The following is a 15,518-nucleotide window of genomic DNA, read 5'->3' as shown; positions in this document are numbered from 1 at the left end:
GTCATACCACCTGATCATCAGCTTCCTCCTCCTCCTCCTCCTCCTCCAGTCACTTTGCATCAGATAATCTCTCTTGCACACTTGGTTCTGAAACATGCTAGGCTTGCACAACCAAACTTAGATGCCTGCGACCATTCGGAAGATTGGAGCTTACTGCACACAAAAAACCCACAATTTTTTGGGTCCTCCCCTGGACTCAAGTTTCAATCGAACACAATTTTTGTTCAAAGATTCGCTCCTAAAAATCCTCATTCGTGTGCATGTTTATGAGGGAAACAGAGGAACAACTGGTAATGATGCCTTACAGTCATGGCTACTACTTCGCCCAATCAGGAAACTGTTTAAAAGTTCCCCTTTCTTTCTTCAATTTCAGCTCTACTTAGAAAAATCAGGGGGGGGGGGACTGAACATTTTAAAAGGCTGCAGGATTTATTTTCATCCAAAATTAAAAAATAAGATTTTAAAAAACTTGTGAACTATTATTATTATTATTATTAAAGAAGCCAAATAAAAGATGCATTCCTTCTTATGGCCTGCTAGGCTGCTCATTGCTAACATGAATGCTGAGCATTTATTCCACGGATAAAAAATGAGCTGCTGGAGGTAACTGGAAAATCTCCCACTGCAGAAGAATAAACTTTGGCAAGTGTTGCAATAAGCTCTGCATCGAAATAGACCTCCAAAGAAGAGACAAAAGGCAGGATTTTATTTTGGGGTTTGTGTCTTCTTTTGTTTTTTACCACTGAATACCTCTAAGGTGTGCCAAGCACAGAGGGTAGCCGATATGTCATCGTTAATTCTGACTGACAACTTCGTGGGACCTGTAATTCAAGGTCCGTGTATCAAGGAGACTTGCTCTGAATTAGATTAAATGGTGGCCAGGTGCCATTGCTGTCCCACAGAAAAGTGGTGGTAGCAGCCCACTCGTTTATCATAACTTTGGCAACATTCATAAAGTCCCTTGACCTTCAAATAGCCTTATTAAAGTCAGTAAAGAAGATTCTGGGAGAGAGCTGGTGTATATTCACAGGGCTGCCTCTCCAGGGCTGGATCCAGTGCTATTTTTCTAGAAAAAGAGGTGCCAGAACTCACCCTGAACGCCTCCCTTGTCCTCATATAATGGCAATGGCGCCTACCTGAGAGGTGCTGGAACTGAGTTCTGGATGAACAAAAGCCTTGGCTTTTGTTATTTGGAAGTAGAGGTACCACTGTATAGGATTGTAACATTAGGCAGGATCTATTCCAGAGTTTCTCAGGCAGAGCAAAAAAGGAAAGGCAGACAGATTGGTAGGAGGTTTGGGGAACTTGTTTTGATCAAGCGGTTTCCTCTTCTCGGCTTTTTCCCTCAGGTGGGAGGTGGGGCAGTGGAGTTCCTGCAGCCTCACCTGTGGCGTTGGACTGCAGACCCGAGATGTCTTCTGCTCTCACCTCCTCTCGCGAGAAACCAATGAGACGGTGATCCTGGCAGACGGGCTGTGCCACAAGCCCCAGCCCATCCTGGTGCAAGCCTGCAATCGTTTCGACTGCCCCCCATCCTGGTACCTCTCGGAGTGGCAACAGGTAAATAATGTCTTTCATTCAGTGAACCGAGGCAATGACGTTTCCTTCGCTTGCGCAACAAACAGGGAAGGCCCAAATCCTGAACCCCATCAAAGATCAACACAGTCTCTCATTTCTGCTTTGATTTTGAGGCAAGGCCACTGCCCCCATTGACGCCCTCTTTGGCTGCCCCACTGACATGGGGTGAACCTCACTCGGGGAGTTCATTGTATCTACTGCAGGTTTTTTTTACATGAATACCGTATTTTAGCTGCAAGCGTTGTTACTCTTCTTCGCTGTGGCTTTTGAGTTCTCACAAGGAAAGATGGTCCAAATTAGATTTTACTTATTTATTTAATAAAGCTTTAATGTTCTTGGCAGAAGAACTCCTGAGATAACCATCAGCACGTTTAACATTTTGAGTGATTAAAAATACATCCTTATAAATTCAAGTGTTTATTTTTAAAATGTTCCATATTTGGGATAAAGCTGTGAGGGTGTTTACCTTGTCTTGAGGGGTTATCCCTTCGCCTCGCCTCCCACCCCAAAGAAAATGGTATCAGAATTCGTTTTTATAAGCCCCAGTAAACATCTCTTTTGCAGAAAGTGGCTGCAAAGGGTTGCATCAATAAATCTTTTTCTATCTTCGCTTTATTGCTGAAGAGAAGGGACTTTTAATAGAAAAAAACCGTGGCTCACTTTTCAGAATATCTATTAAAGTTCCTTGGGCTGACATGTCCCAGAACATTTTTAAAGGCTTCTTTCCCCTCTCCTGCCCCTTCAAAACTTTTTCTCCCAGTATTTTTGGAAGAAGGGAGGGGGGGAACCTTGCTGAATGCAGCAAATTAGAATGCTTTAGGATCCAACAGCAACCATTAAAGTTTTGGAAAGCATGATTCCTTTTCCCTTCTGCATCTCTTTGGTCTCACTGCCTAACAATGCAAGTGAACAATTCCAAGAGTGAATGTAGAAAATAACTGCTTACCAGATAGTAACTTATCCATAGAAGGGAGTTAATTTCGGCACATTTCAGACAACCGGTGAATTGGTGCTCTGTGAATGACAGTACTGTACACATATTGCAGCATTTCAGTAGCAAGGGTCTCGCCCTACTGTATACAATATGTTGTTACTGTCTTTGTTTTTTAGTCGCTTTGCTTGCAGAAGTTTGAAGTTGTAAAGCTGTTGGGTGTTTGCTTACGTTGCAAATGCAGTGGAACCTCGGCTCCTGAACGCCTTGGGAGCCAAACGTTCCAGCTCCCGAAGGATTGAAAACTGGAAGTGATTGTTCTGGTTTTCAAACGTTCTATGGAAGCCGAACATCTGGCACAGGTTTTGATTGGCTGCAGGAAGCTCTTGCAGCCAATTGGAAGCCACGCCTTGGTTCCTGAACTGTTTCAGGAGTCGAACAGACTCCCGGAACACATCAAGTTTGGGAACCAAGGTTACACCGTAGTTTGTTGAGGTTTTCTTTTTCACAAAATTATGCTGCAGTCGGCAACCCCCTCCTTCATTTCTCCCTCCCGTTACCCCTCGTCACATACCCAAACATACTGATGCACCCACCCGATAATTCTAGTTAATAGATATGCTACAGATACAAACAGTACAGGGGAGCTGGAAAAGGGGATAAATAAATGTGTCAAAGATGCATTAATAATAGCAACAACAATATAAAAATGCAGCTACAATTAATAATAATGCAAGGGCAAAGAAAGAAAAGAAATCTCATCTTTGTGCCATGCCTCCCTTCATTTACTGTTCTAGGTACTCCTCAGCGAATAATTCTAAAAACTAGCCCCAAATAATTTGAAAGCTCCCTTTGTTTTGCGTTTCACAAAGCAGAACCTGTTTGTGTGTTGTATGTGTCTTTTGTCTGGTAGATTGGATAGCTAAGTACCTATGCACACACACCTGCGCATTAAAAAACCTTTATGGGAGACTGTAGCATCCTAAAGCATCAGAAAGAACCCATTGTTGTGGGTAGGTTTATCTCCCATATCATGCCAGCCCTCGTCAGACATTTTGTAAATGGTTTAGCTATAATGTGAAAGGGGCTGTAGGGACAAGCACACAGCGCAACTCCCTCCTTCATGCCTGTTTCCATTGCCTTCCAACTCACGGTTCATTATGCACATTGTCATATGTGGGACATAGAGCTGGTTCACAAGTACTGTATAGGCTTAGACATCCCTTTTATTTCTCACTGCTTGCTAACCTTGCAAATGAATAGTTCTCTCACTCGCTTGATCTCACGCTCTTTAATTGGGAACCAAAAGGGATAATAGCATGCAAAACCAAGATTGCAGGAAGTTTTTCGTCAGAGGAAATGTGAATATGATAAATCTTCCAGGGGATCAACATACAAGTCACTAATCGGTATTAGCCAACTGACAGGTGCAATGAGAACCAGTTTCAGCTTACTTTTGGGAACCCAACATGGTACCTTAGATTTTTGACTCCAACTGCCATCAGCCCCAGCCAGCATGGTGGAAGTTGCAGTCTACAACATGGGCACCATGTTCTTTAACCTGGTGGTTTGTGCATAAAAAGTAATGCCAGAAGCAGGGCTTCTCTGGCCTCATTGGGTCAAGTGAATCTCTGTACAAGTTTATAACCTAGTTCCTGGCCTACATTAATGTATGCAGGAAAAGATTTAGCTTGAAGAGGGAGGGAGATGTGGTTCATTAGAAATTAATCTAACATATTTACATTGACTCCAATAACCCTTCCCCTTTATTTTTGGAAGCAGAGCGCACAGCAGTCACCAAGAGTCATAAAAATAAAGGACTATGTAGTTTAGTAGTTTATAATATTAACCTTGCAAACCACTTATTTGGGGAGCTGCAGATTGAAGACCCAGGGTGTAGCTTTCCCATGAATTAAAATTTGGTGGGGGTGGTGGATTAGAGTGGAGTTAGGTTGGGCCTGGTGTTGTACAGATGGTTTTCTGAGCAAAGAGGACAGCTCCGCTTCTGCTGTTTGTTTAACTTGCACTCTTCTCACAAGTAGGCTGTATGTAATGGCTGCCATCTCACACGCAGTCAGGTCGCTCCCATTCACTTCCGTTGAGATTCAAGCAACCTGATGCATGACAGTCGCTGCCAATGTCAGCAAGCTCTGAGGCCTCTGCCCCTTCTGTTGTCCTCCAGTGTTCACAGACATGCGGGGGTGGCCTTCAGAAGCGGGAAGTGCTCTGCAAGCAGCGCATGGCCGATGGAAGTTTCCTGGAGCTTCCAGAAACATTCTGCTCCACTTTGAGACCCGCCTCCCAACAAGCCTGCCAAAATGAGGACTGCCCCCCTGAGTGGCTTCTTTCAGACTGGACGCAGGTATGAGGTAGCAGTAGAAAACAAAAACAAACCGCAGCCTTGGGCGTCTCTAGCACTGGGTAGCCAGTGTGGTACCCTCCAGATGTTCGGGACTGTGAATACCATCAGCTCCAGCCAGGATAACATGGGAAGTTGGGGGGATCCAATGAAGCAGAATGCTGGAAGATTCAGGATGGATAAGAAAAAGTGGTTTCCATGCATTGCATAGTTAAACAATGGCACTCGCTCCTCCATAGGGACACCGACTTCAAGGGACCCTGGTGGCCAAGGCACCCACACAAAAAAACTGGGTGCCCAGTAGGGTGATGACTTTTTTACAACCTCATTTCCCTGTATCATAATTTGATGGGCTTTAATTAAAGATTAGATAAAATCTTACTTTCAAAGAGATTTGATTTAAAAAAACCTCACGCACAAAATGATTTTAAAAATTTTATTCATCAGTTTTTTGACCATTTTTGAAGTCACTGTAAGCAGATTTAAAATTGAACCCAAGCTTTAGAGTCACATATACAACATTATATAGGGCCCTCAAACACACAAGGAAGCTTTTTTTAGCTGTAGTAACAGTATAGACAGTATAGATGTTTTGCTACCTCTCCTGTAGGTTCTTTTCCCAGCATGTCCGGCAGGGTCTGCTGGCTGAGTTTTGAGGCCCCAAAAGGGGGCTTTTACCGTGCGCAGGTGTGACATTTGTATACCCTATGTTGCTAAGAACACTCCCCATTGTGGAATGTGGCGTTGTGTCCAAATTTGATACGAAATATATATAGAATTGTTAATACAATTTTATGAAATGGTAAAACGGCATACAACATTTTTTAAAATGGTTTGTGCGTGACCTTTTTAAATATTTCAATGGAATATATCTCATTTTAGTCATTAATAGGCAAAAGTTCATCATTTGTGTTACAGGAGATAATTTTTGAGAATTTTTTTTGAAAAAGTCATCACCCTAGTGCCCAGCCTCCATCCCCACCCCCGCCGCTGTGTGCTGGCCGCCAGGTTCGAAGTCGTCTTTTTCTGTGTCCTCCCTGGGGGGCTATTGGGCACAGGGCCGTCTCTAGCAGGTCGGGCGCCCTGGCGCTGAGGCGCGGAGATCGCTCCAGCGCCCCGCCCTCACAGTGCACAGCGCGGCTTCGTCGCGCAGCGCCCCCCCCCCCCCCCCGCCGGCCCCGCGCCACCGGGACTGCACCTAGAGCCGGGCCTGCTTGGGTAGGCAGCTCCCACCACTCTTCCTCATCCAGCCAGCCCCTGACATCTAGTTTTGTCCCCATACTCTTCCCTGATGACTAAGGAGAAGAGAACTGGCTGGCATTGCCACCCTCTAAGCAGGTTGTAAGGAGAAAAGCAGGTAGGTTGGGGCTGACCGAAGGCAGGCTGAGGTTGGTTGGGCCGTGCACCATTGGCCCTCAATGACCAGCCTTCACTGAATGGATGGGGTCAGATAGGTCTCCCCTTTCCCATGATGTTCTTCCTGAAAGTTGTGAGGTGGATTCTCCTAGTAGCCCTAGCACAGCTGGCTGCTGGTAAAGACCCCAGTGTGTCTTCCTCAAGCTTTTCTGAAGGGATGCTCTATTTCCATTTGGAACATCTCTGCAAAACATGCATAATAAGAGTTGGAGGTGATGGCTTGTAAATTCAGAACTTCACCATGTGCATTCTAGGTGGGTTTGGGGGCAGGCGGGTGAGTGAGTGACAGTTCGCCCTGGCGCTCAGGTTATTTCCATAAAGGTACAAATTCATTGGGACAGCGGGTGGCGCTGTGGGTTAAACCACAGAGCCTAGGGCTTGCCGATCAGAAGGTCGGCGGTTCGAATCCCCACGACGGGGTGAGCTCCCGTTGCTTGGTCCCTGCTTCTGCCAATCTAGCAGTTTGAAAGCACGTCAAGGTCCAAGTAGATAAATAGGTACCGCTACAGCGGGAAGGTAAACGGCATTTCCGTGTGCTGCTCTGGTTCACCAGAAGTGGCTTTGTCATGCTGGCCACATGACCTGGAAGCTGTACGCCGACTCCCTCAGCCAATAACACGAGATGAGCGCCGCAACCCCAGAGTCAGTCATGACTGGACCTAATGGTCAGGGGTCCCTTTACATGTTACAAATTCATTGGTTGCTAGTTCACTGGCTCTATAACTTATGCAAAACCAGCCCATGGGGTCTGCCTTTCATTGGGACCAGGTGGGCTCTGAGCAGCTAGAGGAGACAAGAGCAACAGCTGGAATGAAGTTTGCTACAGCTGCCTTTCCACATTGCCTTGTCTGCAGCAGAACACCGGTGTGTGCTGCAGGAGGGTTCAGAGCATGTGGCAGGGAATGCGATCCATTACAGAAAAGCTTTGTGGGCCGCACGGTTGTGCTGTGTGAACTTAGAGCACACTTTGGAGAGGGCCCAACCAGCACCTCCTCTGTAACACTGCAGAGGAATAATTTTCTGTCTTTTCTTAGGCTGCATACACATTACCAGCTTAAATGCAGAGAAGTCTTTTTTTTTTTTCAATTCTGGTCAAAGCTGGTTTGAGGGGAATGAATCAAAATGCATTATTTCAAGGCTAATACCATGAGTGCATGGCTTCCTAGAGCAGCAGATGCAGAGTAAATGAACATGTGTACACAGCCTTATCTTCTCTCTAAGGAACCACCTGACAAGCCTCGTAATATAGAATACTCAGGCGGCAAAAAGGCGCTTGCCAACTTCAATAAACACTTTGTAGGAGAGCATTTACGTAAAGCGCTCTTCTAGTCTTGTTGAATGATCCACAACCGAATACATCTGTACTTTGGGTTTGACATTATCAAGTGATTGCAGAGAGAGAGGGGGGCTTTCAGGTAAGGGATGTCTGGCACACCAAATGATGATGATGATGATGTTATTATTTGCACCCCGCCCAACTGCCTGGGTAGCCCCAGCCACTCTGGGTGGCTTCCAACAGATATAAAAGCATATTGCTTAATCCTAAAACCAAGGAGAAAGTTACTAGCTTGGTCGATGAAAGAAACCTGTCATGCCAGGATTTGTTTGTGTGTGTGCGTTTTGTAGAGGAAGCTTAACTAATTGATAATGATCTATCCTGCCAAATAAATAGATTGTATAATGCAATCTGCTGCTAGGACATGCACCCATTATGAGGCTAAAGCAGGCATTCTACCCCCTCCTCAGGCAGTCATTTTGCTCATCAAAATGTATGTAAAAAATCTACACAACTTTCTGCATGACGGCATTTATATTATTTTTTTCAAAAGGCGGCTGTTTTCTTCTACACCAGAGAACATTTTGGCGTGTCTCTCTCCCCCCCCCCTTTCTACACCTATAACCATCCTTGCATGAGTATTAGAAAGTTATATTTTATAGCCCTGATTCAACAAGAGCCATTTATTTATGTGGTGCACACACAGCAAGGGCAAGCAGAGCAAACCTGGACCCAGATACTTGCAGCTGCTACTGGATATGCACCTAAGAGTTTATAATTCTGCATCTGTAACCATGTGCACAGGGCCCAAAGGAAGGAGAGCCCCTTTGCTCAAGGATGCAGGTCCTTCATTGGAGATGATGGAGATGAGCCCTTCCATCTGTCTTACGATTTAGATAGCTCTTGGTTATCTGGGGCAGCCCAATCAGGCCCCAGGAGGAAGTTAATCAGCCTATTAGGTCAGTAGGATCCTTTGTTGTTGTTGTTGAGTCATTTAGTTGTGTCCGACTCTTTGTGACCCCATGGACCAGAACACGCCAGGCACTCCTGTCTTCCACTGCCTCCCGCAGTTTGGTCAGACTCATGTTCGTAGCTTCGAGAACACTGTCCAACCATCTCATCCTCTGTCGTCCCCTTCTCCTAGTGCCCTCAATCTTTCCCAAAATCAGGGTCTTTTCCAAGGATTCTTCTCTTCTCATGAGGTGGCCAAAGTATTGGAGCCTCAGCTTCACGATCTGTCCTTCCAGTGAGTTCATCACTGGAAGGACAGTAGGATCCTAGAATGCAACAACTGATTGGCCTGCAGGAGCAGCCCAATCAGGCTCCAGGAGGGAAGCAGAATCAGCCAATCACACAGGACCCATTGTGTAAATCAGGCATCCCCAAACTTCGGCCCTCCAGATGTTTTGGACTACAATTCCCATCATCCCTGACCACTGGTCCTGTTAGCTAGGGATCATGGGAGTTGTAGGCCAAAACATCTGGAGGGCTGCAGTTTGGGGATGCCTAGTGTAAATAATGTATATAAAGCCTGAGGTTTTAGGGAAATTCATTCACTGTTTACGAGCTGCAATAAAGAGCACGAAATCACCACGCAACTCCAAGTATATTTCACCAATTAAAACAAACAACCCAAACCATGAAACAGTGCATCTGGGTGAAAGTGGTGGGTGGGGACAGAGAACACCGTTATCACGAGGTTGATGTCTTGCGGATACTGTGAAAACCTTACATGTATGCTGAGCATTACCCAGTCCACAAAAATCTGCAAAGGGGAATTCCCTTCTGTACAGAGTAATGCACCCTAATATTTTAAAGCATAGTGGCCATGGGAAGAGATTGCAATCCATGCACCCAGCTGCCTCCGGCCCTTTTCTCTGCCCCTCTTTGTCTTTTAACATGTGACCTTCCTAATCAGCTCCTGTTTGTGCCTAGTGTTCTGTGAGCTGTGGTGAGGGAACCCAGAAGCGAAATGCTATTTGCAGGAAAATGCTAAACACCGGGCTTTCTGCCATCATCAATTCATCGCTGTGCCCGCCCTTGCCGTTCTCGTCGTTGGTCAGGCCATGTGCAATAGCAACCTGTTCAAGTGAGTATAGAAAAGCAACTGGGGCCGGTGGGAATTCCGAGGGTTTGTGGCATCTCCGCCGGACCAAAAAGGAGTTTGTATAGCCCTTTACTCAGTAACAATTTACTGCAAAAGCACCTGGAAGTTCAGCAGAGGCTGAACTCAATCAGCACAAAGGATTATTTGCCCTCTAGATCAGGCATCCCCAAACTGCGGCCCTCCAGATGTTTTGGCCTACAACTCCCATGATCCCTAGCTAACAGGACCAGTGGTCGGGGAGATGGGAATTGTAGTCCAAAACATCTGGAGGGCCAAAGTTTGGGGATGCCTGCTCTAGATCCCATTCATAAGACTTTCCCATAATACTTTGCCTGTGTTTCTTAAAAATCAGGCAGCAAGTTGGAAAAAGGCCTTAATGAGTAGTTGGCGCACACACCGAAATCTGAATCAATGGCAAGGTGGCTTGTGAAGCAGTCCTTGGTCTACCCTGGGAGTCTGCAAAAATAGACATGGGTGAATTATGGACCGAAAAAAGGAGAGACCTTATTGTGGCTATTGTGGACTATAGCTCTCACCATCCCAGTCATTTGGGGATTGATTCAGCGAGAAAATGCCCCTTAATCCCTTTGGGGCAAATGGGTTCCATGTTTTCAAAATGATAAAAGTTTCATAAGAAAGTTAACTATTGCAGTTGTAGTCAATTGTGCCTGAAATTTCCAGGGCTTGTTTGTTTTCCATGAAGAAGATATAGAAGGGTGGGGGTCCCTTTCAAAACAATAATAATTGGGTTTAGCGTTCCAGAGGTTTATGGGTGATGTTTAACAGCGTCCCTCATTGGCAGAACTGTTCCACCCATCCCTTGCACCCTCAGCGCACCCCCCTCAAAAAAATATGGGAGGGGGAATCAGGAAATGGTGGGTATCACCCTATGTGTTTAGTATAATGTCATTTAAGATGAGTACGCTACTCATGTATCATAACTTCTGCCTGAAAAATGGAGAAGTACAGCGAGAAGGAAAGAATTGGGGGCTTGTTTGTATAAGTTTGCAGCAGCTGTGATTTATACATGGATGGGCCATTCATAAATGCTACATTGGGATTTGATTTCTAAGTGCAAAATGTAACATTATTTTCAAAATCCATGACCCAGTCCTCATATTCTTTTCAGTTGTCTGGCACAGAGATCTGAACTCAGGGACCCACATAACTAATGAAGTCTAATATTATCCACCATGGGGTTTTCAACCCGCTCAAACTAGATTTGTTCTGCTTCACATTACACCCTTGAGACTCCACCACATTTATTCCTCCTTGCTGCTCTCAGCTGTGGGGCCCCACAGGGCTGAAACGGTGAACATTTAACAAGGGGGGGTTCCCCTTTTTCTTTTGCACCTTCCTTGTGTTCATTAGATGGGCTCCTCCACGGAAAGACATTGCTGCATTGCTGTTTTCTGATTTGGGGGGAGGGGGTGCAGCTGCCACCCACCTATTTGATGAAAATCATAATAGCTAAAATAACAGCCAGTGCCAAAAAGAAGCTGTTTATTTTGTTTGATGAGGTGCAAACGACGTTTGTAGAAGACACTGAGGTGCTACTGGAAATGATATCTCCGTGTCGATTTTCCTTCCCCTCTCCTAGATTAGAGTGTAGTACCCCATGCCATGATATAGTGCAGGCATCCCCAAACTTGGCCCTCCAGCTGTTTTGGGACTACAACTCCCATCATCCCTACCTAACAGGACCAGTGGTCAGGGATGATGGGAACTGTAGTCCCAAAACAGATGGTGGGATGAGTTTGGGGGTGCCTGATATAGTGTATCAACCCATGGATATGTCATTCGAGCTCCCGTTGCTCTGTCCTAGCTCCTGCTAACCTAGCAGTTCGAAAGCACACCAGTGCAAGTAGATAAATAGGTACTGCTGCGGCAGGAAGGTAAACGGGATTTCTGTGCGCTGCTCTGGTTTCACCAGAACTGGCTTAGTCCTGCTGGCCACATGACCTGGAAAGCTGCCTGTGGACAAACACCGGCTCCCTTGGCCTGAAAGCGAGATGAGCACCACAACCCCATAGTCACCTTTGACTGGACTTAACAGTCCTTTACCTTTCCTTTTACCTTTATGCTCTCTTTGGCCCTCCCTGCCTCCTGCCACAGCGGCAGCCAATGTTGTGGAGTTAGAACAGGAAGTGTGAAATCTGATCACAGCATATCACAGGTTAACTGGAACAAAATGGCAGAGAGGGAATAACCCAATTCTAGTTTCCACCTGAACTCACTAGGCTGAGAATGGAAAGGTGATGTGGTTCCATTTCCAAACATTATTAATTACATTTCAGGACACCAGAGGCCGTCTCACAAGCAAACCCCTCTGATCATGGCTCAGAAGAAAGTCTTCATCCAAACAAGGAAACAGCGAAAGCTGCACTTCGTTGTTGGCGGGTATGCCTACCTTCTCCCCAAAACCTCCATCATCCTCAGGTGCCCCGTGAGAAGGTTCCGGAAGCCAATGATCACATGGGAGAAAGATGGCAAGCGGCTCATCAGCTCGGCTCACGTGACTATTGCTCCGTATGGATATATGAAAATTCATCGGCTGAAGCCCTCCGATACGGGGACGTACACGTGCGCAGCAGGGCTGGCTCGGGAGCATTTTGTGATTAAGCTCATAGGAGGCCACAACAAGCGCATGACCGCCTTGTCTCTTGGGATGATGAAGGAAGAAGAAGCCACGAGGAAGGCCAGCTTGAACGAAGCTTTGCACGCCCAGGAGAAGCACCAGAACGGAATCCTCTTCAATGGGAGCAAAACCGAGAAACGGGGGCTTCTTACCGACCCTAGCAGCCGGTACGATGACATTGTCTCGAGGCTTCTGGAGTACAGAGGCTGGCCTCGCGACCACCCGGAGCCATGGGAAGCTCAGGACTCTGCGGAGAGAAACATCTCTTCTGAGGAAGATCAGGGCCAGGAGTACACGCTTCCTTTCACCATGGTCGCCAGCCAGGATCGTTTGGACGACATCCTGAGAAACTTGTCCCAACAGCCAGAGGAAGTTCAGGATATCTATAGCAAGCAGCTGGTTGCGCAGTTGGCCCACGAAATTTTCAAGAGCCATTTGGAACACCAGGAGTCCCTTTTCAAAACGCAAGGGGGCAGGGTCCGTTCTGCTTCGGTGGAGGTCCCGTTCAGCAAGTATTTTTCCGAGTTTACCAGCTCCTTGAGAACGTCTTCGGCTGAAGCCCACTTGTCGCCGGAGCTGGCAAACGGCTCGCGGGGGCCTCCTAGAAAGCCTGCCATTCTCAAGAAGATATCTGCAGCGCAGCAGCTCTCTGCCTCTGAAGTGGTCACCCATCTGGGACATACTGTCGTTTTAGCTAGCGGGACGCTAAGTGTGCTTCTTCACTGCGAGGCAGTTGGGAACCCAAAGCCCACCATTAGCTGGGCAAAGAATGGAGAGGTTGTGCAGTTCAGCAAAAGGTAACAAATTCTGTTGATTTTACCACCCCAAGAATTCAGCTATGCACTTCCTTCGTTTTCTGTTATTTATCCTGTTCCGGGGGCATGCTTTGCAAGCAGGCACACACAGTGTGGAGTGGTACTGTCCATGCGACGACCTCAGGAATGTACAGGCTCATACTGATTAAAACCTGTCTTTGCTATTCAGTGCATGGATCAATACCTTCCCCTAGGGAGAGAGATCAACGGGGAGATCCCCACTGTAGCCCAAGAAAACCTGGGGAGCTAGAAGCCTACCTTGGGGAACAGGGTCCTTTCTGGGAGGGGTTTCATTTCTGCCACCACAGTATTTCCTGAGGATCCATGTTCTTTGTTTCATGCCTCCCCTGTGATTCCTACAGCACTCATCCCAGAACAGTAAATTCTGCCCTTGCAAACAGAAAAACAAAAAACACTACTGCAGCTATCATTATGCAGCTATAAATTCTAAAATTTGACACACTTCACTCAGATGGAAGCAGCCAGGCCTGCAAATTTTGGCAGAAAATGAAAAAGTTATAGACTGTTAATATGAATTTAACTTTAAAGATTCCCCGCATGAAATACCTACAACTTAGCAGGTTTAATATATTCTGGAGGGACTCTTGCGACTGTAAATTTCATCCACTTTGGCCAAAAGCAGGGGAAATTACAGCCTTTTTTAAATAGATTCCTGAGTACAGTAAATGGGGAACACAGAACTTTGTTTAATAAAGAGCAATTCAGAACCCATTTTTTTAAGCACCTTCATCTGCTGTCTTTCTGATAGCCTGTCTCTGGCTGATTTTGATTTTTTAATTTAAAAATGTAGTTTGAAACATAATTAGCATAGAATCTTTTTAGCAAGATTGATGATGCACAGTGAAAAGGAACTGTTTAATTGTTCAAAGGGCTTAGGGGGTTGTCAAGAACACGAGAGAGAGAGAGAGAGAGAGAGAGAGAGAGAGAGAGAGAGAGAGAGAGAGAGAGAGAGAGAGAGAGAGAGAGGCCTTTCAGTGAAGACGTGTTCCCTCTCCTATGTTGGCAGGGAGAGAATTGCTGCACCAAGAATGCTACTTCTTCATTTCCAAACTCTTCATGGGCAATAAAACCTGTAGCCTGAACTGTCAAACACCCATCTGTAATAAATTCCTCCGAGTCCTCTGAATGATCAGCATATATAGGGATGATTATTTACACACCCAAGTGAAAAATAATACCATTTTCGGTTTGGGTTAAATTGCCTCCGGTGAAGTGAGCAGTCGTTATTAACAGCAGCTGCAGCTATATATGGGACCCATATATGGGAAAGTTTCACATGTGATAAAAGATACGGCCCCAGCATTTACAATAGCTAAAGTTTCTTCCAGGCCAAGTCCAACCTCCTGTCCGATATATAACACAGGCACAAAAGAGTAGCACATCTAATGCATTAGCTTTGACTTGTGGCATCCTTGCCAAAAAGTTTGCTTACCTTTGTTTTAAGGGGGCTTGAGTCGTTGGGAGATAACTCGGTACAAGGCAGCTTCTAATTTGTGCAGAAAACGTGGGCGTGTTGTGTTTTTGTTTTGCTCTTGTTTTTAAGCAAAACCCCTTTCTGTGTCGTTTTCTTACGGCTGGCGATATTTGATCATGTACCTGGGGCCTTGTATCCACGCTATGTGTTCAGCTGTGTGTTAATTTGTGGTGCTACGCAAGCACAGGGTTGGAGAGCAGCTTAAGACCTGCTGGTGTGCTCAGAGGCATCTGCATTAGTTGACGTATTTACAAGGCAGCCATCCAAGAATCTGCTGCCAGTACATGTTTCCTCTACGGGTAAGTTATGGGCCCGAGGTTAAATATCCGAGTCCGGTCACCGGGGTCAGCCTAGGAAATGAGAAGGCACACAAGAGTCAACTCTCAGAGCTAAAATTAATTTTAAATGGCTGTTTCTGTCGAGGATCTAGCAAGTTTGTGATTTATCCAAGGTGCAGTTCATCGCTTGCGGTTTAGATACAGAATTAGCTGGCTTGCTGCTCTCCCTTTTCTGTGGCTAGAAGCTCTCCAACTGCAATGATTCCTGTAATTTACTAGCATTTCCAGCATCGTTGCTTTTTAAAACGGCATTTTCATTCATTATTATTATTGTTGTTGTTGTTGTTGTTTCCCTGGCAGATGATACATTTGATTTTTACCACTAAAAGAAAAATGTGTGTGCCTCTCCCACCCGCAATGTAAGAACAGGAATGTATTTGTTATGAAAAGCACATGCAGTCTTAATCAAGAATAGGCCTATGGTATATATATTTGATTGGACATCATCCTGTAAAAATATCTTTCTGGCCTGTAGAGAGTTGCATACACAGATTTGCATTGCCAGTGGTTACATCCTGTTGGGAAAGTGCCCATAAAGTGATTAATAATAATAATAATAATAATA

General features: G+C 45.7%; 1 protein-coding gene across 1 annotated transcript in view; it reads left to right on the top strand.

The window, feature by feature from the left end:
• Positions 1 to 15,518, top strand: part of ADAMTSL1 (ADAMTS like 1) — a 486,266-nt gene that overhangs the window by 416,785 nt on the left and 53,963 nt on the right. The window contains exons 16-19 of the mRNA XM_060269080.1: positions 1,350 to 1,560; positions 4,692 to 4,871; positions 9,496 to 9,649; positions 11,965 to 13,102. Coding sequence (XP_060125063.1) covers positions 1,350 to 1,560; positions 4,692 to 4,871; positions 9,496 to 9,649; positions 11,965 to 13,102 — 1,683 coding nt within the window. The remainder of the gene's footprint in view (positions 1 to 1,349; positions 1,561 to 4,691; positions 4,872 to 9,495; positions 9,650 to 11,964; positions 13,103 to 15,518) is intronic.

Source organism: Zootoca vivipara, chromosome 16 (genome assembly GCF_963506605.1).
Source record: "Zootoca vivipara chromosome 16, rZooViv1.1, whole genome shotgun sequence".
NCBI classification, from domain to species: Eukaryota; Metazoa; Chordata; class Lepidosauria; order Squamata; family Lacertidae; genus Zootoca; species Zootoca vivipara.
Note: the sequence above shows the minus strand (reverse complement) of the source record. Positions and strands in the feature narration are given on the sequence as shown.